This window comes from Schistocerca serialis, chromosome 6, assembly GCF_023864345.2.
Source record: "Schistocerca serialis cubense isolate TAMUIC-IGC-003099 chromosome 6, iqSchSeri2.2, whole genome shotgun sequence".
NCBI lineage: Eukaryota > Metazoa > Arthropoda > Insecta > Orthoptera > Acrididae > Schistocerca > Schistocerca serialis.
The window spans coordinates 262,393,979-262,419,052 of record NC_064643.1 but is presented as its reverse complement, the minus strand read 5'-3'; the positions used below and the strand labels follow the sequence as shown (position 1 = coordinate 262,419,052).

Genomic DNA, 25,074 nt, shown 5'->3' with positions numbered 1-25,074 from the left:
TTTAAGGCATTATGCATCCCGTTCAACAAACCTTCCCCAAGTCCTTTGCCATCTCTAACGGAATTACATTGTCGTCGACAAGTCGCACAGTTTTATTTCTTCTCCTTGTACTTTAATTCTCTTCCCTTGGTTTCCTATACAGACTGAACAACATCGGTGATAGGTTATAACCCTGTCTCCGTTCACCTCTCCTTCCCTTTCATGTCTTTCGACTCTTGTGAATGCCGTATGCTTTCTGTACAAGTTACGTGTAACCTTTCGTTCCCTGTATTTTATCCCTGCGACCTCCAGAACTTGAATAGTATACTCATTTCAACATTTTAAAAAGTTTTCTATAGGTCTATAGATGCTATAAACGTAGGTCTGGCTTTCTACAGTCTATCTTCTAAGATAAGACGTAACGGCAGTATGGGCACACGTGTACGTACGTTTCTCCAGAACTCAAACGGTCTTCCCTGAGATCGACTTCTACCACTTTCTTCCGCTAGTTTGTTAATAATTTGTGTCAGTATTTTGTAACCAAGACTTGTTAAACTGTGCTAAAATATTAGCTGATAATATCAACTATACGAATAGCTAAAACTATCAAATCTAACAAGTAATACTGAAAAGAAATTAAGATTAATTATTGCGGTTAGGGGCAAGTCCTGTCTTCGCTAGTCCGCTACCAATCTGATCCCAGAGGAAGAAAGCATATATCCTCGAACGTGCTCACGGACAGAGCACACGAGGTCTGCCAGGATAGCATACTGATGAGAATCGACACCCAGATGCAGGGCAACCCTCCCGCTCTGTGCTTGCTTTTTATGCTTACTTCTTAGCCTTCTTTTAATAAATATCCAGTTTTCATACGTCGTACGTCTGTCGTCTTTAGTAGCTGCTACTATTTCTCTGTCAGTAAGTATAATTGGATTTCGATTTTGTTGTTTTTCCATGTCCTCACAGATTTTCCGGTGTGGTTTTGCACCACACACCTCGCGTCGTAGTTTTTATGTCTGCTTGGAGTGGCAAATATAAGTTGGAAGTGGTAGCACGACGTGACCGGGGTGTGACGCAATATCTCAAAGTAAGGCGCCAGCGATCAGGAAGATTACTTATCTTTATTCTCCACACTGAAGCAGGCTCTATTGCCCTCATAGCAAGTAGCTACGTAATTAATTTCACAATACAATTCACAAATCCACAGTGCAATCCAAATCGTAAGTAAGTTAGAAGCCCAAGGATGTCATGCAAGAGCTATACAATATCGCCGGCCGGAGTGGCCGAGCGGTTTCTGCGCTACAGTCTGGAACTGCGCGACCGCTTTGGTCGCAGGTTCGAATCCTGCCTCGGGCATGGATGTGTGTGATGTCCTTAGGTTAGTTAGGTTGAAGTAGTTCTAAGTTCTAGGGGATTGATGACCTCAGAAGTTAAGTCCCATAGTGCTCAGAGCCATATACAATATCACTTCGATGTCAACACAGCTAGCGAGCAAGAGCGAGTGGCCGTGTCGTCAGGTCTATGCTCCCGTTATATCTTGTGGCCATAGAGGGAGGGAGCTGCAGGCAAGAACTATTGAATGGCGCGGCGTCTTCAGCCGGAGGTAACGCCATGAACCTCCGGCAGCCGCGACGTGGAGCTAAGGCCGACCACCGCGCAGGTGCGGCCGGGCTGAGAGATGGCAGGGCGCGCGTGATTCGGTTAGGTCCGCGGACATAGCAGTCGTTCTCTCGAGATTCGTGATAGAGTGATCTCCACTTTGTGACGCGCTTACGCACTTGTCGGCGACGTTAGTCCTGACCTCTTTGGGAGATTTCTTAGAACAACTGCGCTTGTTGACCAGTCTACTGAAAATCAGCCTCTGCGTCCCAGTGTTAAATATTCTATTCTTATAAATATTCTGCACTGTTACACCGAGACCTGTTAACGAGAAGAATCGAATTTTGGCCGACTCATATTCTTTAGGGAGTAAGGTCGGAAACTTGTTGCAACATAACAGTGGAAAACTGAAAACAGAAAACAGTTTCAGTATAATATACAGAAAAGAAAGTATTCGACGTAACTTCTGCAATTTTCGCTACCCTGTTCAAAAAATGGTTCAAATGGCTCTGAGCACTATGGGACTTAACATCTATGGTCATCAGTCCCCTAGAACTTAGAACTACTTAAACCTAACTAACCTAAGGACATCACACACATCCATGCCCGAGGCAGGATTCGAACCTGCGACCGTAGCAGTCGCGCGGCTCCGGACTGAGCGCCTAGAACCGCTAGACCACCGCGGCCGGCGCTACCCTGTGGTATCACCGCTGCAGCCGACAAACGCTTTTCAGAAGATTATTCGCAGTCGGCAATTTAAGGCGAGAGGGAAAGTTATGAATTACGTATATGTAGTTCTGTTTCTCATCGCGTTTTAATTGGTCGCCTGTTATTTAACTGAGGCGTAAATTGGGAACAAGACCGTCACTCACGTGGAGGAATGTGGGAAACTGATACGTTTTCTGGACCGTCGCTTTGCTTGCTTCTGCGGTATGCTTAAGAGCTAGATTTTGGATGCCCTGCACAATCGAATGCACATTTAGGTGAGTAACAGCAGCAGCTAGCAGTAGCATAAAAGAGGTGGTAGATCGGTGGCTGACAGACGGGACGGCGCGGCGTTGTTTCAGGAGGGAACTGCTGGTCGCTGCGAGTGCGCAACGGCCGCTGCACCGACCTGCTGAGTCAGAAAGTGTCCAAGGAGGAGTGCTGCACGTCGTCGAGTGTGGCGACCGCCTGGAGCGAGGAGGACCTGGACGCCGGCACGCTCTTCTTCTGGAGGGTCCTCGGAGGGGGTGTGCCTTGCACCGCCTGCAAGGGTGAGCCACTCTTCACTCGCTCTCTTTCACGTTTTTGTTTCCACTTGTCACGATATTTTGGCGACCAGCCCAGTCGCCTTCTTCGAGTGTTGCATGCGATTATGTGTACTCTCTGCCTGGACTCCAACTTGACTGAGCTGTTACGCCGCAATTTATAGCCGAGTTCGACTGCCGTCATAAAGAAATTCCCAGCTAAAGACTCTAGCCCGTAATTCTCTAACGCAGCAAGATGGGGAGAGCGTCACCAAATACTTGCGAAGAGTGTTCTGGAGGAATTGGTACTCTGATTGCCAAATTAAGCGTGCGTTGTTGTCAAGTTCAAAATGGATCTAAGATGTAGGTTTGGTTTCATTTGATTTGGGGGAAGAGACCAAACTGCGGGTCATCGGTCTCATCGGATTAGGAAAGGATGGGGAAGGAAGTCGGCCGTGCCCTTTCACAAAGGAACCATCCCGGCATTTGCCTGAGGCTATTTAGGGAAATCACGGAAAACCTAAATCAGAATGAGATTTTTCACTCTGCAGCGGAGTGTGCGCTAATATGAAACTTCCTGGCAGATTAAAACTGTGTGCCCGACCGAGACTCGAACTCGGGACCATTGCCTTTCGCGGGCAAGTGCTCTATCATCTGAGCTACCGAAGCACGACTCACGCCCGGTACTCACAGCTTTACTTCTGCCAGTATCTCGTCTCCTACCTTCCGAACTTTACAGAAGCTCTCCTGCGAACCTTGCAGAACTAGCACTCCTGAAAGAAAGGATACTGCGGAGACATGGCTTAGCCACAGCCTGGGGGATGTTTCCAGAATGAGATTTTTCACCCTGCAGCGGAGTGTGCGCTAATATGAAACTTCCTGGCAGATTAAAACTGTGTGCCCGACCGAGACTCGAACTCGGGACCATTGCCTTTCGCGGGCAAGTGCTCTATCATCTGAGCTACCGAAGCACGACTCACGCCCGGTACTCACAGCTTTACTTCTGCCAGTATCTCGTCTCCTACCTTCCAAACTTTACGGAAGCTCTCCTGCCAACCATGCAGAACTAGCACTTGCCCGCGAAAGGCAAAGGTCCCGAGTTCGAGTCTCAGTCGGGCACACAGTTTTAATCTTCCAGGAAGATTCATATCAGCGCACACTCCGCTGCAGAGTGAAAAATCTCATTCAGGAAGCATCCTGAAAGAAAGGATACTGCGGAGACATGGCTTAGCCACAGCCTGGGGGATGTTTCCTGAATGAGATTTTTCACTCTGCAGCGGAGGTAGGAGACGTGATACTGGCAGAAGTAAGGCTGTGAGTACCGGGCGTGAGTCGTGCTTCGGTAGCTCAGATGGTAGAGCACTTGCCCGCGTAAGGCAAAGGTCCCGACTTCGAGTCTCGGTCGGGCACACAGTTTTAATCTGCCAGGAAGTTACATATCAGCGCACACTGCGCTGCAGAGTGAAAAATCTCATTCTGGAAACATCCCCCAGGCTGTGGCTAAGCCATGTCTCCGCAGTATCCTTTCTTTCAGGAGTGCTAGTTCTGCAAGGTTCGCAGGAGAGCTTCTGTAAAGTTTGGAAGGTAGGAGACAAGATACTGGTAGCTGTGAGTACCGGGCGTGAATCGTGCTTCGGTAGCTCAGATGGTAGAGCACTTGCCCGCGTAAGGCAAAGGTCCCTAGTTCGAGTCTCGGTCGGGCACACAGTTTCAATCTGCCAGGAAGTTTCAAACCTAAATCAGGATGGCCAGAGGCGGGGTTGAACCGTCGTCCTCCCGAACGCGAGTCCAGTGTGCTAACCGCTGCGCCACCTCGCTCTGTTCCTAAGATGTAGATTAAGACTGAGAATGAAATCCAAAAGTCAATAATTTCTTATCTGCTTTTTGTTGGTCTAATCTCCGGAAAGATCGGTAGACTCTTACGGAAACATGGCATCCAGTGTACAGGGTGGTTCAAAAATCAGTTAACATTTGAAAATTCACTGATTCGTGGAATAATGTTGGTAGAGAGGTAAAAACAGGCACATGTGTCTGAAATGACATGAGGTTTTATTGAAACTAAAAACGACTGCAAAAACTGGCCAGCAGATGGCACTGGACAGAATGACGCATAAAATGAGATGTAGTGAGAGAGGAAGTCAAATCATCCCTAGCCTTACTGGAAAAGACCAGCTGGAAGGTATGACATTTATGCAGGATGGCGATCCAACAATCGTAAAAGACCTCTCGCGAACGTCGTTTGGTGAGGATCGCGTGCTGAGACGCCACGCCCTGCAAGGTACCCAGACCTCAGTCAGTAGGTTTACCTGAAGTCGCAAGTCTACCGCGATTGTTCGACCTCATTAGAGATGCTAAAAGACAACTTCCGACGGCAATTTCTTGCCGTACCTGCTGATATGCCGTACAGTGCTGGCTATTGAAATAAAGATGTTGGAAAAGCTAACAAACCAGTACAGAGTTTTCAATTTAAGAAAGTCTGCCCCCGGGAGCTGAGTGGTCAGCGCGACAGAATGTCAATCCTAAGGGTCCGGGTTCGATTCCCGGCTGGGTCGGAGATTTTCTCCACTCATGGACTTGGTGTGGTGTTGTCCTGATCATCATCATATCATCCCCATCGACGCGCAAGTCGCCGAAGTGGCGTCAAATCGAAAGACTTGCACCCGGCGAACGGTCTACCAGATGGGATGCCCTAGTCACACGACATTTACATTTACAATTTAAGAAAGGCTTGGGATCCGGCACCAAATCTATTAAAATCTCGCCAGCTATTTCGTTCGTAAGAGCTGAAACACGCGAAGAGAGTTTGTATTTCACGGAAAACATTGTGGGCTCTGCAAAACAAACGAGCATCAAACAGCGTAGCGGGCCCCAGTAGCCGAACTCAGCTGTAACAGTACTTCAGTCTGGTTGGAGTCCAGGCAACGAGAACACACGACAACTCGGTTCCAGCACCTGGAGAAGAAGACTGGCTCGGTCGTCGAATCATCTGAACTATTACATTAACCACTCACGCCAAAACTACATCATGTCCTCGATTTTTTTATTTGTTTGCGAGAGTCAAAGTCGTATCTTTGAAACTGATAACTCGTGTGAATAGTTGTTCGTGACCTGGGTGCTACCGCCTTGGTAAACTGTTAGAACAGAATGCCTTTCAGGCTGGCACTGTGACCATTCAGTGTGGTGTTCATCATAGAATCGTTGACGGTCAGACATTCTTACCGTAACTTAGATTAGTGGCAATACTAGTGTCAAATCGCGCCCATGAAAACCGTAAGTCCACACGAACGTTAATACGAGTTCTTTAATGGTATGAATCCAAGTGGGCATTTAACAGCGTTGCAATAGAAAGTTTCATGAGCAAATGAAAACATGTTTTTTACCAGAGCCCTCTCGTATTGTGTTAAAAGAATTTGCACACTTGCTAAGATAACTGGGGTAAGCAACGAAACGATTTGAAATGAAACCGGAGGCGAAGCGCTTCTTGTATGAAAGCACTCAGTAGACAACTGGAATCAGCCACTGGAAGTTTGTTGCTAGATTCTGGCTCCTGCTGTAGTGAACCCCGATACATTACTTGTTTCTGAAACAATACTTGATATAGATACAGTCACGGATTACACAAGTTTATTGATCAGGTAATTAATTTCGGTCAACGATGACCATATTCAGACCTAAAAATAATAAATGTACAAAGGTAGCTTGATGTACGTGAGCTATTCAGAAAGCAATGTCCAATCGGGAGCGAAATGGAAGTCACAGTGAAAATCCATCAAAGTTTTGCACACATGTGTTGAGCAGTGATTCCAGCCCGCCGATCGCAACACGTCGCTCTTTTCAGTTCTCAGCGCGCAGCAACAACGTAAATATGTTTAGGAAGGAGTGTCTTTTGCCAAATATGGGGGGCCAGAGATTTCGCCTGCTGTCATGCAGCCCACATAACGTAACTGTCATGCGTTTCCTTCTTCATGACAATTGTCGGCTGCACTCTGCAGGGACAATGAAGATGCTTCTGCAGCGTTTACGATGGCAAGTGTTTGATCACCCACAGTACAGCCCGTAACTGACTCCCCCTCAGTTTCATTTCTGCTCGGAAGAACCGCTGGCTATGAAGACATACTGTCACAGAAAACGAGCTGTAGACCAGCGTAGAGAATTCGCAGAAAGCATAGCTGGCAGCCTTTTATGACGAAGGTACTGGAAAGCAGGTACAGCGCTACCACAGGTGCCTAAATCGGAGCGGAGACTTTGTACAGAAGTAGCTGGAAGGTGTAGCTAACTGTTGCAAATAAAACAATTTTGATTTTCACAGTGGTTTCCATTTCGCGACCGATCGTACCTTACTTTCCGAATAACCCCAGTACAATGTTTCCCAGTTACATAAAATACAGAATCAGAATTCATTATAAGCAAATAAGACAACACTTTCGTACCAGAGTAAATACAGTATACTACATAATATCGTTGTGTATAGATGGTACAATCACATTAAATAGCCATAGAAGCTTCGTCACAAAACCACATATTTTTGGGAAATTTGCTTCTATTTTTGATGAATACTACATCCTGTAGGAACGTGATATCTTTTTATACAGCTTTAGTGGTCTGTCAATATAACCTGTATGTTGGGCGAAACTGTTTTGTCTTGAGTGGTTCTTCCAGACGTTAATGATTCTGGAGAAATGTCGTCTTCTCCATGTTGTGGTTGGCAGGAGAGCCAACACCGTGTTACTAGAGGAAGCCGAAAGGCACGCGTTTTAGGTCACGCAGGCTGGCGTGAGGTCTGGAAATTAGAATTTAGAAAAATCGGACGTAGCTGGTGGAATACTTAACTTTAATCCATTAATGGTGGACGTCGCTCTTGACGGTACATTATTCACAGTATCAATAGTAACTGGTAATGGCGCCTTTCTAGGTCGTAGCAAATGACGTAGCTGAAGGCTATGCTATCATCTCGGCAAATGAGAGCATACTTTGTCAGTGAACCATCGCTAGCAAAGTCGGTTGTACAACTGGGGCGAGTGCTAGGAAGTCTCTCTAGACCTGCCGTGTGGCGGCGCTCGGTCTGCAATCACTGATAGTGGCGACACGCGGGTCCGATGTATACTAACGGACCGCGGCCGATTTAAAGGCTACCACCTAGCCAGTGTGGTGTCTGGCGGTGACACCACACTCCAGGTGCCTTGTTTCGATCTGGATCTTCCAGTGCTTTCTCAGATTCTTCCGACAGTATCGCTTGACCTACCTTATCTACATACACTTCCTCCTTTCTTTCTACAAAGTTGCCATCGAGTGACACAATGTTGTATTCGATTCATTTGGCGACATCGCGATGGTAGGCGAAGGAAACCGCGTAACTCCATTTTGTTAAATTGTACGGGAGAAGCGAAAACGGTTTCATAAAAAATAATGTTAAGTGATACTTATAAAGTTGCTACATGTGTAAGCATGTAGGATATTCAGGAATTCCCGTTACAGATTTCTAGGAGCTGAAGAGGGGTTCAAATGGTTCAAATGGCTCTAAGCACTATGGGACTTAACATCTGAGGTCATCAGTCCCGTAGACTTAGAACTACTTAAACCTAACTTACCTAAGGCCATGACACACATCCATGCCCGAGGCAGGATTCGAACCTGCGACCGCAGCAGCAGCGCGGTTCCGGACTGAAGCGCACAGAACCGCTCTGCCACAGCGGCCGGCTTGTAGAGGGGAGTGAGTAGAGAAGATACTGAATAGAAACCCACGTGCAGAAACGTACTGTTTCCGTGGTACAATCGTTTGAAAGTATCTTAGTAACGCGACAGTTTTTACAGGTAATGCTCGTGTACTCGTTCACAGGTTCTTTTTAACGTGATGCAGTACGGCCTTTTCCAGTTCGGATGTGCGGCGTCTCCTTGGAGCACCACGGTCACGCTTGCTGACGGTGGAGTTACACTTTCTCGAAGCCGTTGCGTAACTGTGGTTTGAAAAGGGGATGCGATGAAGTCTGACGTTGTGGAGAGCTCGATGAAGGGGACGAGCAGCTCTTCCGATAGCGTGAGCTTCGCCATTCAGGAGGATTTTGTCGGCGTATTCTGCAAACGTGTAGTCAACCATGTTGCTCTAGCACTCACAGATGCTTGAATGAGTCTCGAACCAGGCCAGGGAGGTAGGATATACGTCAAATGACATCAGCCGAGCAGACAAACCACCCCTCTCCCACTCACCATAACCACCCTGTTGCATACATATCTAGCAAATTTGTTTACGAACGGGTGTAGCGCGGAAATCATACGTTTCCGTAGAAAGATTCCTGTTCAAAATTTTGTGTATCACTGCCCTCTACAAGTCCTAGAAGTCTGAAATGGTAGTTTCCGAACACCCTGTATAGTGGAATTACGATTAGAGAAACCACGCGCTTCCAAATATCTCTTTGATAATGGAGTTACTGGCTACTGCAATTACGAGGTTTTCAGAGACAGATGGAGTTACGAGGTTTTCACTGCCTACCATCGAGTCTGCTGTGGAGCGTTTGCGTTTGCCAGCGCAGCGACTGCAGCGCGGCGGCTGGCGTGGGATAGGTGCTACGTGCCAATCGCACACGTTTCCGCGTCAGGCGGCGTTCTCGGAAAGGCCTGGCACTGCGCGCTCGCTGCGCGTGACAGTCGCGAGCTGGCCGCGTCACCAGCAGGTGGCCCGCGGCGGCGGCGGCGGCCCAGTTACTGCCGCGTCTGCGGCTCCCACGTGCTCGCCGCCTCTCACAAAGAGATCGGCCGCAGGTGCGCCCGCGGGGTGTCGGATTCTGTGGCCGGGGCGTGGGAACGCCTCAGCGTAAACAGCCGCCGCGCCGCCTCTTTCGAAATCCGCCAAACACCTGCGTCTCGGCTCGCTCTAGGTCACCTTGAGCGCGCTGGCGCTCTGCTATTGCCGTCTTTCCATTGAAACGCGGGAGGTGACCCGCGGACTGCGCTCTGTCCAGGCAACGTTCGGCGTGAATACACTCATTCTCCTGGCGCAGTTGTACGAGGAACGTTCAATAACTAAAGCAACACATTCTTTTCTGAAAGCAGATTCGTTTTATTCAGGATTCCTATACACCATATTATTCCCCTCTCTTTTGGCTACAAAGCCCTATATTTCATCATGTCTCCGTCCAATGTGACGGAGCCGCTCTACTGGTCGATGTCGGAGCCAGCGTCTTGCTGCATCAATAATCTCCACATTATCCACTTACTGCTTCCCGCGGAGTGGGTCAAACAGATGGAAATCGGAAGGTGCGAGATCCAGGCTGTAGGGTAGATCAGGAAGAACAACCAATGAAGTTTTGTGAGATCCTCTAGGGTGCGCAGACTTGTGTGAGGCCCAGCGTTGTCATGGAGAAGGCATTTTTGTGGCGACGTATACGCTGAAGTTCTTTTATTTCCTGCAGGTATCTTCAGAGCCCATGGTTCCCCGGTGAGGATAGACATCAAACAGAACAACCCCTTCAGAGTCACAGTGGATTTCTTCGGAGGAGAGGTGGTGTGACACCACTCCGTGGATCGCCGTTTTGTTTCTGGCTCGAAATGATGAACCCATATTTAAAAAATTGTCACGATGAGCTTCGTAAAGCGCAATAAATTTCGCGCAGATGGCCCTTCGTTGCTCTTTACAGTCTTCTGTTAGCCAGAGCGCAACCCAGCCGGCACACACATTTGAGTACCCCAATTGGTGGACGAGTGTGTCAGCACTACTCACAGAGACGTCCAATTCTACAGAGAGGTGTTTCATTGTGACCTGTCGATCACCCCGAATGAGAGTATTCGTCCGCTCCAACACTGCAAGAGTCAGCTGAGTCCGGCCGGCCGGCACGGGGTAATTTGGATAGGTTTGTGGGACCATGTTGCGATGACTACAAACACCTCGCCCAACAACTTCAAATGTTCAAATGTGTGTGAAATCTTATGAGACTTAACTGCTAAGGTCATCAGTCCCTAAGCTTACACTCTACGCAACCTAAATTATCCTAAGGTCAAACACACGCACGCATGCCCGAGGGAGGACTCGAACCTCCGCCGGGACCAGGCGCACAGCCCAACAACTCACCATCCTCTTCTTCTCTGCCGTGTCTCCGCAGACACTCTGCAAGCACTTACGCGATGCTCTCGTTTTCTGCCAAAAGAAACTCAACGGCGACTCCCTGCCTGGAACGCACCTCCTTTGTAGATTCTATTTTTAAGCCTGCGTATAGCACTGGCACCTATTAGAACTTTGTGAAACTATAGGAGTTGAAGCGATATTATTCCACGATGTCCCATAACAAACTCCGCATTTTTTGCACAGAAACTGGCCGAGAGAAAAAAAAGTGTTGCATTACTTATTGAACGCCCCTCCAATAATTATCTGCCTTTCTTCCTATTCTAGATTTCGCTTAAGACAGTTTCACACTAGACCACTTATATAATCAAGTGCCAAGTGACTCGTTTACTAAACCAGTGTGGATAACATTGTTTCATCAAGCACAGAATAAATGACTTCCTTGTTGCGTCCATGTCCTCGTTCTCTTCACTACTGGGGGGGGGGGGGGGGAGGAGTGTGCACTGCGAGATGGGGGCTTTCGTTCGGCTTGGAAGTAGTAAGTATTTGTGACTTCCACTGGATGGAGTTTTACAGCACGCACTGCAAAGAAATTTCTTGCAGGAAGCAGCATTTTCCAGAGAATCTCTACTGTATCTATATCCGCAGCTGCACTGGCATGACAGGTGTCATGGGATAGCGATATGCACACATACAGATGGAAAAAGTATCTCGTACACAAAGTATAAAAGGGCAATGCCTTGACGGAGCTGTCTTTTGTACTCAGGTGATTCCTATGAGGCTTTCCACGTGATTATGGCCGCGCGACGGGAATGAACAGAATGGTAGATGGAACTAGAAGCCTGGAACATTCTATTTCGGAAATCGCTAGCAAATTCAATATTCCGCGATCCACAGTGTCAAGAGCGTGCAAGAATACCAAATTTCAGTCATTACTTCGCACCACGGTCGACGCAGTGACCGAAGGCCTTCACTTGACTGAGAGCAGCGGTATCATTGCATGAAACAACAACAAAAACCAATGTGGGACGTATAACGAGCGCATTCCTTAGGACAGTGCGGCGAAATTTGGCGTTATTGGGCTGTGGCAGCCGACGACCGACGCGAGTGCCTTTGCTAAGAGTACGATATCGCCTATAGGGCGTCTTCTGGGCTCACGACGATATCGTTCGGAACTTAGACGACTGGCAAATCGTGGTCTTGTCAGATGAGTCCAGATTTCAGTTCTTAAGAGCTGAGGTAGCATTCGAGTGTGACGCAGACTCCTCTAAGCCATGGACCCAAGTTGTTAACAAGGCACTGTGCAAGCTGGCGGTGGCTCCACAATGGTGTGGACTGTGTTTGCATGGGATGGACTAGGTCCTCTGGTCCAACCGAACCTATCATTTACCATTTGCAGCCATTCTCGGACTTCATGTTCTCAAGCAACAATGGAATTTGCATGGATAATAGTGCATCGTGCTACCCGGCCACAATTGTTCCAGATTGGTTTGGAGAACATTCCGAACAGTTGGAGCGAATGATTTGTCTATCCAGATCACCCGATATGAATCCCACTGAACATTTGTGGGACGTAGTCGAGAGGTCAGTTCGTCCACAAAATTCTGCACTGGCAACATTTTGGCAATTATGGACGGCTAGAGAGAGAGCAGGGCTCTATATTTCTGCAGGGGTTCCAACGAATTGCTGAGTCCATGCCACGTCGAGTTGCTGCAGTACGCCGGACAATAGGAGGTCTGACATGATATTAGCAGATATCCCATGACTTCTGTCACCTCAAAGTATATGCGTATTCGCAAGCCACCGCTCTCTGCATGGCAGAGAGTAGCAGATAGCACTACTGGTCATTTCCTTTCCTGTTCCACTTGCACATAGAGCTAGGGAAAAACGACTCTCTAAAAGCCTCCGTATGAGCAGCACGTGCAATAAATGTTGGGGCAGTAGAATCCTTCTGCAGCCAGCCTCAGATACAAGTTCTCTAAATTCTGGCAATAGTGCGTGGCGAAAAGAGCGTCGTCTTCCCTCCACGGATTCCCATTTGGGTTCACAAAGCATCTCCGCAATACTTTCGTACTGATCGAACTTACCAGTAACAAATCTAGCAGCATGTCTCTGAACTGCTTCAATATATTCCTTTAATCCGAACAGGTGGGTATCCCAAACTCTCTAACAGCACTCAAGAACGGGTCGCACTAGCGTTCTATGTGCCGTCTCCTTTATAGGTGAGCTACAGCTCCCCAAAATTCTCTCAATGAAAGGAAGTCGAGTATTCGCCTTCCCTATCACCAATTTGAAGTGCTCATTCCATTTCATATCGCTTTGCAACGCTACACCTAGATATTTAATCGATGTGACTGCGTCAATCAGCATCGTACTAATGCCGCATTCGAACTTTACAGGATTCTTTTTCCTACTCATCCGCGTTAACATTTTTTCTACATTTAGCGGAAGCTGTCATTCATCACACAACTACAAATTCTGTCTAAATCATTTTGTATACTACTACACCCATTCAATAACGCCACCTTCCCGTACGCTACAGCGCCATCAGCAAACAACCGGAAATTCATATTCACTCTGTCTGTCGTATCATTTACGTATGTAGAGATTAAGAGGGGTCCTATCACACTTCGCTGGGGCACTACTGACGACGCCCTAGCCTGTCATGAAGACTGCCTGTAGATGACAAAGTAGTGGGTTCTGGTACTTAACAATTCTTGGAGTAACTCACATCTTGGAGCCTAAATTGTATGCTCAGACCGTCAGCAACAGTCTTCAGTGGGGCACCGCATCAACTGTTTTCTGGAAATCTAGGAATACGGAATCTGCCTGTTACCCTCCATCCACGGCTTGAAGAATATCATGTCAGAGAAGGACAAGTTGTGTTTCTCACGAACGCTGCTTTCTCAGCCCGTTCTGGCCTGTGGACAGAGGCTGTTCTGTCTCGAGAAAATTTTTTACATTTGAACTTTGAATGTGTTCGAGAATGCTGCAGCACACCGATGTTAACGATATTGGTCTGTAATAATGCGGGTCGGCTCTTTTGCCTTCCTTACATACGTACAGAAGTTACCTGCGCTAGGAGAAATGAAAGGTAAAAAATGGTTCAAATGGCTCTAAGCACTATGGGACTTAACATCTGAGGGCATCAGTCCCCTAGACCTAGAAGTACTTAAACGTTACTAACCTAAGGACATCACAACATCCATGCCCGAGGCAGGATTCGAACCTGCGACCGTAGCAGCAGCTCGGTTCCGGACTGAAGCGCCTAGAACTGTTCGGCCACAAATGAAAGCTAGTTAAGGGGCTAAAGCCGCAGAGGAATCACTGTAAAATTGAACGGATTCCATCTGGATCTGACGACATATTCGTTTTCGGCTCTTTCAGTTGCTTCTCTACTCCGCAGGTGGCTACTTCTATGTCCGCCAAGCGGGGGTCTGTGCTACAGGCAAACGACGAAATGTTTGTACGATTCTCCTGCATATATGGTTTCTTAAACGTAAAATTTAAACCATCAGCTCCTTTTGCAGTCTTCTGTTGACACCTCAGATTGGTCAAAAAGTGTACGGATAGAAGCTTCGACCCGCTTGGTGACTTCTCGCACGACCCGAATTTTTTTAGGGTTCTTTCGCGTAGGTATGACTGTGGAAGTTGGTGTATGCTTCGTGCATCTTCTTAGGGACGCGTGAATTTCTACTAAATTTTGCTAGTCGACATTTGCGCACTCTTTCTTGAACCGAGAGTCCAACAATCTATCGCAAATAAACAATTTTTTTTTTCAGCCTTCAGTTGCAAGGTAATTTTAATCGTTTACCTAGGTTTCGATTCCAGTAATGGAATCTTCTTCAGAACAAAAAATTACATTATTTTGTGAGCCAAACACTGGCCATGTCACAGAGTAAAAATTAAAACATTAAAGACGCATAATCATAAAATTATGTCAGTCAAAATTAAAACCATTAAGGCGAATGTAGACGGAGCTACGCCGGCCAAAAATCAGGACGACACGTAAGCGGCTCGAAAACTAGAACGCCTAGTTTTCGAGCCGCTTACGTGTCGTCCTGATTTTTGGCCGGCGTAGCTCCGTCTACATTCGCCTTAATGGTTTTAATTTTGACTGACATAATTTTATGATTATGCGTCTTTAATGTTTTAATTTTTACTCTGTGACATGGCCAGTGTTTGGCTCACAAAATAATGTAATTTTTTGTTCTGAAGAAGATTCCATTACTGGAATCGAAACCTAGGTAAACGATTAAAATTACCTTGCAACTGAAGGCTGAAAAAAAAAATTGTTTATTTGCTGTACATTTTACAGTTGCTGACACGCTGCAATATGTTAAAGATTTGCCAACAATCTATGTTTCCTCGGCGTTTTCTGAATCTGATTACTAAACCACGGAGAGTCTTTCTCATCTTTAACCCATTTATTGGCACATACGTCTCCAAAGCGCATTTTAAAGTCAGTTTAAACTTTGCCATCGAGACATGTTCAAAAAGTGTGTGCACTAGATTTTTATACTTTTTTTATAAAAAGTGTATTAGAAAAAAAATTACAGGATATTGTCGACACACTTGTAGACTGTTTACCACGTAACCGCCATCCCGTTCAATACATTCGCAACCAGTTTCGGCAATTTATTTTGGCATCTTCAGGCCCCATACAGCAGTTGCTGTCACGCTTTCGTGTGAAACAGCTGCGCACCGATTGGGATTCACGATATCTAGTTTTATGGCGCTATACAATAAGCTTGTTGATTCGAAAAGAGCGTATGGGGCCTGAAGATGGCAAAATGAATTGACGAAACTGGCTGCGTTCGAAATAAAATATCTTAAAGTGTAGGGCTGTCGTAAAGTTTATTGAATTGAAAAGTATTGCAGGTAGTCCACATGCACCAGCGACCTCCCGGCAGTTGTCAGCCGCGTTGGTGGACGAATGGAACGCCCTGCTAGAAGAACTTCTTTATCAACCTTGTGGCTAGTACGGGAGCATGTTGCCGTCCGTGGTAATCAGATATCCTATTAAAAACCACGTCCCGACTTCTTTCATTTCCTGGGGATAATCACAAATCGCGGTGATTTCAGTGCCATTATTATCTTTGAAAAAAAAAAAGTGTCGTTTCTGTTCGTCTAATTGCGTATTTCTTTCAGTCACTTTCTGCACCATACTGTAGCAGTTATTTCTGTGTACGGTCCAAGTTCCATCGAGCTATATCACTTGGCAGTGTCACATCATGCGAAAGTTTCTTTCGTCCTTGGGTTTTGCAGACCGCTGTATTTTCCGCAATATTTCGTTAAAAACTGTCGCTTTCTCAATGTTCGTCGATCTATAGTTTAAACGAAATTTACCTTTCTCCAGTCACAGCAAACCGGAGATCAGTGGCGAAGCGTCCATTAAGGCTCTAAGGCCGAGCCTACCCAAGAAATTTCAAAATTATTCGTCCACACTGAATTTAATCCGATCTGATCACGTACCCTAGTAAATGTTTTCAAGTATTTTACTTTTGAACTTCGTATGTGCACCCGACAGTATGCATCATTCCTCTGGCTCTGTTACCAATACCAGCTCAGAATTCTGTGCTTGTTCCGATCATGCGCAGTGAAACTTCTTAATAAAGATTTTTACTTCAACTGGTGAGTGAAATTGAATGCAAATGAACCTGCTTAAACTGCTGTGTGAAACTGAACGCACTGTCTCATTGCTTGTCTTTATCATGCCATCACTGACCCACAATATTCTAGCGCAACGCAATCTGACTGCTCAAAAAATTGATAACCTGACTTCAAATAATTAATACAAAAGAATGGCCCTGAATTAGAAGAAATCCTAATAATAATCCATACATATCATAAGTCACTTACCTCGCAGAAAATCTTCATTATACGAACTACTGCAATGCAGCAAACACTAATAAAGCCACCTAAATAAAATATTTTAACTACTGTAGGCTCTAACTACTAATAGGCATGTGGCTAGCAAAGGAAACATTTTGTTGCAGAGCAAACAATGTATTTAGCGGATTTTACCTTAATCATGTGACAACCAATTCAAAAAAATTATATAATCATCAGTAATAAATGTCCATGACGGATACACATTTAGACCGTCCGCTCGCGCTAATGCTGCAAACCTCCAACACTGCTAATTACTAACCTCTAACATCCATCACGGCTGACTTCTCACTCCCAACTTCTATCACTGCTGGCTGTTCACCTCCAACTGCGTCCGACCAGCCACAGAGAGTCTCTTACAGAGTGCACACAGCTCTGTCAGAGTTATTAATGCAGAGCACTGCATAGCGCTGCCAACATACAAACACATAAACAGCCTACTTACAGCAGTAAGCCAGTTTTTTTTTCACGTGGCGGACGGCGGTTTCTACAGCGTGGGTAGGGTTTTTTAAAAGCTGGCGTTTGATTTTTTTTTTTTTTTTTTTTTTTGTTTGTGGTTTTAGGGCGCAAAACTTCTATGGTCATTAGCGCCCAGCCCGTGACGTAGAAAACAGGAAAAAAACCAAATTTAAAATCAGCAGCAATGGAAACAAAGTCAGAAAATTTGAGAAACTAAAGGCAGAAGGAATGCTTAAAAGTTCACTATAGAAAGGGGTTGGTTGTCCCCCAAAAAAAAGGCTTCAAATGACTGACGTCATTTCACTGTCTCTAATAAACTGTAGAACGCGGTCAGCTGAGCGCGTGTCATCTGCTAAAATCGACGATAGATCAGGCGATAGCTGTAGACGGGAGCGTAACGGATTAAAATAGGGGCATTCAATTAAAAGGTGTCTGACCGTCCACAGCTGAGAGCAGTGGGGACAGAGTGGGGGAGGATCACCGCTTAAAAGATGTCGATGACTAAAAAGACAGTGCCCTATCCGGAGTCGGGCTAAAATTACCTCCTCCCGACGACGCGTTCGGGAGGAAGAGGTCCAAGCGCAAGGAACGGCTTTCACTTCCCGCAATTTATTGTGGGGAAGTGTTGACCAATGCGCATGCCATAAATGAGTAACTTGGCGACATAAACCGCTCCGTAGATCGGTAAACGGAAGAGACTGAAGAGCTGGCCGAGGAAGAGAGACTGCAGCCTTGGCTGCTATATCGGCCGCCTCATTTCCACAGATACCAGCGTGTCCCGGGAGCCAGAGGAACGCCACTGAGACGCCCCCCAGGTGGAGCAAGCGCAGACAGTCCTGAATCCGGTGGACCAGAGGGTGCACAGGGTAAAGAGCTTGGAGACTGAGGAGAGAGCTGAGAGAATCTGAGCAGATTACGTACTGTATCCGCTGATGGCGGCGGATGTAGTGGACAGCCTGGAGAACAGCGTAAAGCTCCGCAGTATAAACCGAACACTGGTCGGGAAGCCGAAAGTGATTTGGGGTGTCGCCAACAATATAGGCACTCCCTACACCTAACGATGTTTTCGAGCCATCGGTGTAAATAAATGTGGCTTCCGTCATTTGTGCACATAGAGCAGCAAATGCCCGACGGTAAACAAGTGTAGGGATACCATCCTTGGGAAATTCACATAGGTCTCTGAGCAAGTCGATCCGGGGACGGTGCCAAGGCGGTGCTGTACCCCAAGTTGTCAAGAAGGTTTTAGGAAAGCGGAAGGAAAGAGAATGGAGCAGTTGACGGAAGCGGACTCCCGGGGGTAGTAGGGAGGAGGAGCGGCCTGCATACCCGACATCAAAGGACTCGTCGAAAAAAAGGTTATAGGCTGGATTAGCAGGCATGGAAGACAGATGGCTAGCATAACGACTCAGAAGGACTGCCCGCCGATTGGACAGCGGAGGTTCAGCAGTCTCAGCATAAAGGCTTTCCACAGGGCTGGTGTAAAAAGCTCCAGACACTAAACGTAATCCACGGTGGTGGATAGAGTCGAGACGCCGAAGAATAGACGGCCGAGCAGAGGAGTAGACTATGCTTCCATAATCCAATTTCGAGCGCACTAAGGCGCGATAGAGGCGGAGAAGGACCACCCGGTCCGCTCCCCAAGAGGTACCATTCAGGACACGAAGGGTGTTAAGGGAACGCAGACAGCGAGCCGAAAGATAGGAAACGTGGGAGGACCAGCACAGTTTTCTGTCAAACATAAGACCCAAGAATTTGGCGACGTCGGAAAACGGAAGGTTGACAGGACCTAGATGTAAGGAGGGCGGAAGAAACTCCTTACGTCGCCAAAAATTAACACAAACGGTCTTACTGGGTGAGAAACGGAAGCCGGTTTCGATGCTCCACGAGTGGAGGCGATCGAGACATCCTTGAAGACGTCTTTCAAGAAGGCTGGTCCGTTGAGAGCTGTAGTAGATCGCAAAATCGTCCACAAAGAGGGAGCCCGAGACATCAGGAAGGAGACAATCCATAATTGGATTAATGGCGATGGCAAACAGTACAACACTCAGCACGGAGCCCTGGGGTACCCCGTTTTCTTGGGAGAAAGTACGGGAGAGAGTAGTGTTCACCCGCACCCTAAATGTGCGCTCTGCCATAAATTCGCGAAGAAAAAGGGGCAGCCGGCCTCGAAAGCCCCAAGAGAACAGTGTGCGGAGGATGCCTGTCCTCCAACAGGTATCGTACGCTCTCTCCAGATCAAAAAATATTGCTACCGTTTGGCGTTTCCGGAGAAAATTGTTCATGATATAAGTGGAGAGAGCAACAAGATGGTCAACAGCAGAACGATGCTTTCGGAATCCGCATTGGGCTGGTGTTAAAAGACTGCGGGACTCCAGCCACCAAGCTAAACGGTAATTCACCATACGCTCCAAAACCTTACAGACACTACTCGTGAGAGAAATGGGGCGATAGCTAGAGGGGAGATGTTTGTCCTTTCCAGGTTTCGGAACGGGAACGACAATAGCTTCCCGCCATCGCCTGGGAAAGGTACTGTCGGTCCAAATTCGATTATAAAGGCGAAGGAGGTAACGCAGGCTATGGGTTGATAAATGCAGCAACATTTGGACATGGATACCATCCGGTCCTGGGGCGGAGGAGCGAGAAGAAGAGAGTGCATGTTGGAGTTCGCGCATGGAGAAAACAGTATTGTAGCTTTCGCGATTTTGAGAGGAGAAAGCAAGATGTCGCACTTCCGCTGCACGTTTCTTCGGGAGAAACGCTGGCGGGTAATTTGAAGAGCTCGAAATCTCAGCAAAGTGCTGACCCAATGAGTTAGAAATTGCGACGGGGTTCACTAAGGTAGCATGCGCGACAGTGAGCCCAGAGACCGGGGAGAAACTAGGCGCGCCTGAGAACCGTCGAAGCCGACTCCAAACTTCCGAGGAGGGAGTGAAGTTGTTAAATGAGCTAGTAAAGAATTTCCAGCTTGCCTTCTTGCTATCGCGGATGACGCGACGGCATCGCGCACGGAGCTGCTTATATCGGATACAGTTGGACGAAGTTGGATGGTGACGGAAAATGCGAAGAGCACGTCGCCGCTCACGTATTGCGTCACGGCATGCCTCGTTCCACCAAGGAACTGGGGGGCGCCGGGGCAATTCGGAGGTGCGTGGTATTGAACGTTCCGCAGCTGTGAGAATAACGTCGGTAAAATGTGTGACCTCATCGTCGACGCTGGGAAAGCGACGGTCATCGAATGTCGCTAGAGACGAAAAAAGTGTCCAATCGGCTTGGGCAAACTTCCAGCGTCGCGAGCGCATATATGGCAGTTGAGGCTGCAGTCGAAGAACACATGGAAAGTGGTCACTCGAGTGTGTATCATCAAGGGCGAACCATTCGAAGCGCCGAGCTAGCGGAACAGTACCGACCGCAAGGTCCAAATGGGATAAATTTGCCGTGGAGGCAGACAAAAATGTAGGGACCCCAGTGTTGAGGCAGACTAGATCCGCTTGGTGGAAGACGTCTAGCAATAGTGAGCCACGTGGACAAGGATGTGGAGATCCCCAAAGCGGGTGGTGGGCATTGAAGTCCCCAACCAGCAAATAGGGGGGTGGAAGCTGATCAAGAAGATGAAGGAGATCAGCTCGTGCCATTGGTGTAGACGATGGAATGTATACTGTACAAAGAGAGAACGTGTATCCAGAAAGGGAAAGACGGACGGCGACAGCTTGGAACGAAGTGTTTAAGGGGATTGGGTGATAATGGAGAGTATCATGGAGCAGAATCATGAGTCCTCCATGGGCTGGAGTGCCTTCAACAGAGGGGAGGTCATATCGGACGGACTGGAAATGAGGGAGAACAAAGCGGTCATGGGGACGCAGCTTTGTTTCCTGAAGACAGAAGATGACCGGCGAGTAGGATCGTAAGAGGATCGACAATTCCTCCCGATTGGCGCGAATGCCGCGGATATTCCAGTGGATAATGGACATAGGGTGAACAGAAAATGGAGGAACGTCACCAAGGGTGCTGTCAACTCAACGACTGCTCAGAGCTTGCGACCGACAGGATGGAATGGCATTCAGTCGAAGGCAGAAGATCCTGATCCATAGGTTGGTCAGGAGCAGCTCCTGCCACCAACGATCGGCCAGTTGACCGGCCACCAACAGTGCGCCTCGGCGACACAGAAGATGGCCGTGGGCGATTTTCGCCAGGTGGTGCTGTAGATGGGACACGCCTTGGCGGAGAAGGAGAGGAACTGTGTTTCTTCGTAGCCTTCTTGGAGGTATGTTTAGATGAAGGAGGAACCGATGGTTGTGAAGTTGCAGTACGTAAAAACTCTTCACGAGAATGCTCTTTTTTGGAAGACTTGGCGTCTGACTTTTGGGCTCGAGATTTAGCAGAACCCGACGAAGGGTGAGCCATAGAGTGGGCAGGCGAAAGAGGTGAGGTTGAACGGGCGATCTTTGCGCTGGCCCATCTGACGACCGTGGTACTAAATGTGAGATCGCAAGTCTGCGTGGCCGCCTCCTTTGTTGGCCGAGGAGAAGCAAGGACAGCGCTGTATTTTCCTTTCTGAGGCACGGTGGGCTGTCGACTGGCGAGTAACTTTCGAGCAGCAAAGGTCGACACCTTTTCCTTCACTCTTATTTCCTGGATCAGCTTTTCGTCCTTAAAAACAGGACAATCTCGAGAGGAAGCAGCGTGGTCACCCATACAGTTGATGCAGCGAGGGGATGGAGGTGGACAAGCACCCTCATGGGCATCCCGGCCACACGTAACACATTTGGCCGGATTGGAACAGGACTGGCTGGTGTGATTGAACCGCTGACATCGATAGCAACGCGTAGGGTTCGGGACATAAGGGCGAACGGAAATTATCTCATAGCCTGCTTTGATTTTTGATGGGAGTTGAACTTTGTCAAATGTCAAGAAGACAGTGCGGGTTGGAATGATGTTCGAGTCAACCCTTTTCATAACCCGATGAACAGCGGTGACGCCCTGGTCAGACAGGTAGTGCTGAATTTCTTCGTCAGACAATCCATCGAGGGAGCGTGTATAAACGACTCCACGCGAGGAATTTAAGGTACGGTGCGGTTCCACCCGGACAGGGAAGGTGTGGAGCAGAGAAGTACGCAGCAATTTTTGAGCCTGGAGGGCACTGTGTGTTTCCAACAACAGGGTGCCATTCCGTAGTCTGGAACAAGACTTTACAGGACCCGCAATTGCGTCGACACCTTTCTGAATAATGAAAGGGTTGACCGTGGAAAAGTCGTGACCTTCGTCAGACCGAGAAACAACAAGGAACTGTGGCAACGATGGAAGAACCGTCTGTGGCTGAGACTCAGTGAACTTACGTTTGTGAGCAGACATAGTGGAAGGTGAGGAAACCATTGCGGAAGAATCCCCCATGATTACCGGCGTCTCCGATGGCGCGCTCCTCCCTTGTGGGGGCCCTCACCGAGGGCACACCCGCCTTAGGTGATTGTTCACACCTCAGGTCACACCTCCCGACAAACGGACGGAGGGACCAATCGGCACTTTCGGAAGGTATCAGCTCGGGTAATCACCCCTCCCTGGGCCTGGCCTTTACCAGGGGGTACGTACGTGTCCTACCTGTCTACCCGGGGCAGGGAATTACGCGTTACCCCGTCACCGGCTACGCATGGAAGTGCGTGGGTCGGCCTTCAGACACGCACAGGGAGGAAGAAAGAGAAAGGGAAAGGAAAGAAGAGGGGGTCTCAAACGCCGCAGCAGAGAAAAGGGTAAAGAGAAGAGGTAAGGAAAGGAGAAGGACAAAGGAAGGAAGAAGACATACAAGCAAGGAAGAAGAAGAATGCGGTACATTTACAAGCGTCCGTCTCCGGACGTAGGCGCAAACCATACTCCCAGAGGGGGAGAAAGTGAAGGAAACAGCCAGAGGTGAGGGGGGGGGGGGTGAAGACAGGGGATGGGGAAGGATGCGGAAAGGGAAGGTATGCAGCCCGGAAAGGAAGGAAGGCCACATTAGCTCGGGGCCCCGTGCTCGCTACGCACGTATCCACAAAAGAGTTGTGGATCCCCTGGGGGGGGCGTTTGATTTGTTTCTACTTCTCGCCAGCAGATGGATAAACGCCTAAGTGTAATGACAAGTCTTTCAGCAGTTCGCATCGTCTAGCACGCCAGTAGCAAGGCGGGCAGAATGAGAAACCATTAACTCTTCATTTAAGTGTTTACTCAAAACACAAATAACAAGAAGACGTTCATACTTCACAGAAAATAAATGGGAATGCGTCATTTGATGTTGTTGCAAGGTGACAGGAAAAAGCTACGTTGGTAGTTCTGTAGCGTGTCTGTAGGTTTTCAAATCAACGGTACTAGACGTGCTTTTGGTGAAACCCTGAACATGAATTTGCGAGCAAAATTGTAGTACTTAGTGGTAGTGATTAACTGATTAGTGAAGTATATTTCGGTATGCCCTGTCACGTGTGAGGTGTCATCGCCAATCTGTCTTGACAGTGTGTTGTTGAAAGGAAAACTGTGAGTTATCTAATATTTAAATCATTATGTTGTAAAGCATGGTATTGCTGACTGTCCGAAACTCCCAAGGCAGCGTTTATTTCACCGCATGACCCACTGAATATTTTAATTGAAAACCCTGCATTCTACTCTCGTCTTTCTTCGGAAGATAAACTCCCTTTGAAAGAACGAAAGCCGAAGTCAAGTCTGTCTATTAAATCTTATGGATAATTTTTACGACGTTTCCAAACACAATGGTACAATTCAAATACGTGGCTAAGTGGCAGCGTTGTAAGGAACAAATATTTTTGCTTTTACTGTGTAGTATTTGACATGGGTGATGACAGTTTTGAATAGGGTAAGTGGGGAGTAGGCGAAGAGAATCTTCAAAATTTCCTTTCCAAAGCTAAAAAGCATGAATGTTCCACTTCACATATCACAGCAAGTGTTAAATACAGGCCGGCCGCGGTGGTCTAGCGGTTCTGGCGCTGCAGTCCGGAACCGCAGGACTGCTACGGTCGCAGGTTCGAATCCTGCCTCGGGCATGGGTGTGTGTGATGTCCTTAGGTTGGTTAGGATTAAGTAGTTCTAAGTTCTAGGGGACTTATGACGTAAGATGTTGAGTCCCATAGTGCTCAGAGCCATTTTTTTTGTTAAATACAATCAGCTAGGCACATAAGAATTGACCATGCCTTTTCAAAAGAAATACTCTTGCAAGTTTTGAAACACAACGAGAAGGTTGATCGAAACAGAAGTGTAATAAAGAGACTTATTTGGACAGACTGTTTTTTAGTATCGTAACAGTTAGCTGTCTGAAGTCATGACGAACCTGAGGTAAGGAAATTATTTAGAACTTTCGGATTTCTTCTCAGAAGAAGAACAATGCATGAAAGATTGTTTAGCATCCGATGGAGTTTTTGAAGGCACTGCCTCTGACGCACAGAATGATTTAATAGCTTTTATTACGGAGGTTCATAAAGAACAAATTTCAGGTGAAGTTAAAAATAGTCCTTTTACAGCCGACGAAACAACGGATGTCTCAACTAGAAGTGAGTGTAATTATAGTTTTGAAAGCAACGAATCGGGAGAAATATAAGAGTGATTCGTAGGGTTTTATGACGTATCTAAAGACCGGAGTGCCAAGGCGTAGCCACTGTTTCGTTGCCAGTGCAAAGCAGTTGGAATATTGACAAAAACAAATTAGTATCGCAAACATACGACGGCTCCAATGCAATGGCACGGAAAAACTATGGTGGTCATTCTATTGTGAAACAAGCGTATCCTCATGCTCCCTCTATCCACTGCTATGCGCATCAGTTGATACTAGTCCTCCTGTACGCTTGTAAAAAAAATAACGCAGTTTAAAATTTTATGGCAAATATATCTGGA

General features: G+C 47.3%; 1 protein-coding gene across 1 annotated transcript in view; it reads left to right on the top strand.

Annotated features, from left to right (window-relative positions):
- The first annotated feature begins 1,657 nt into the window (after positions 1 to 1,657).
- The window catches only part of LOC126484817 (follistatin), a 235,444-nt gene continuing 212,027 nt past the window's right edge, over positions 1,658 to 25,074 (top strand). The window contains exons 1-2 of the mRNA XM_050108414.1: positions 1,658 to 1,667; positions 2,646 to 2,834. Coding sequence (XP_049964371.1) covers positions 1,658 to 1,667; positions 2,646 to 2,834 — 199 coding nt within the window. The remainder of the gene's footprint in view (positions 1,668 to 2,645; positions 2,835 to 25,074) is intronic.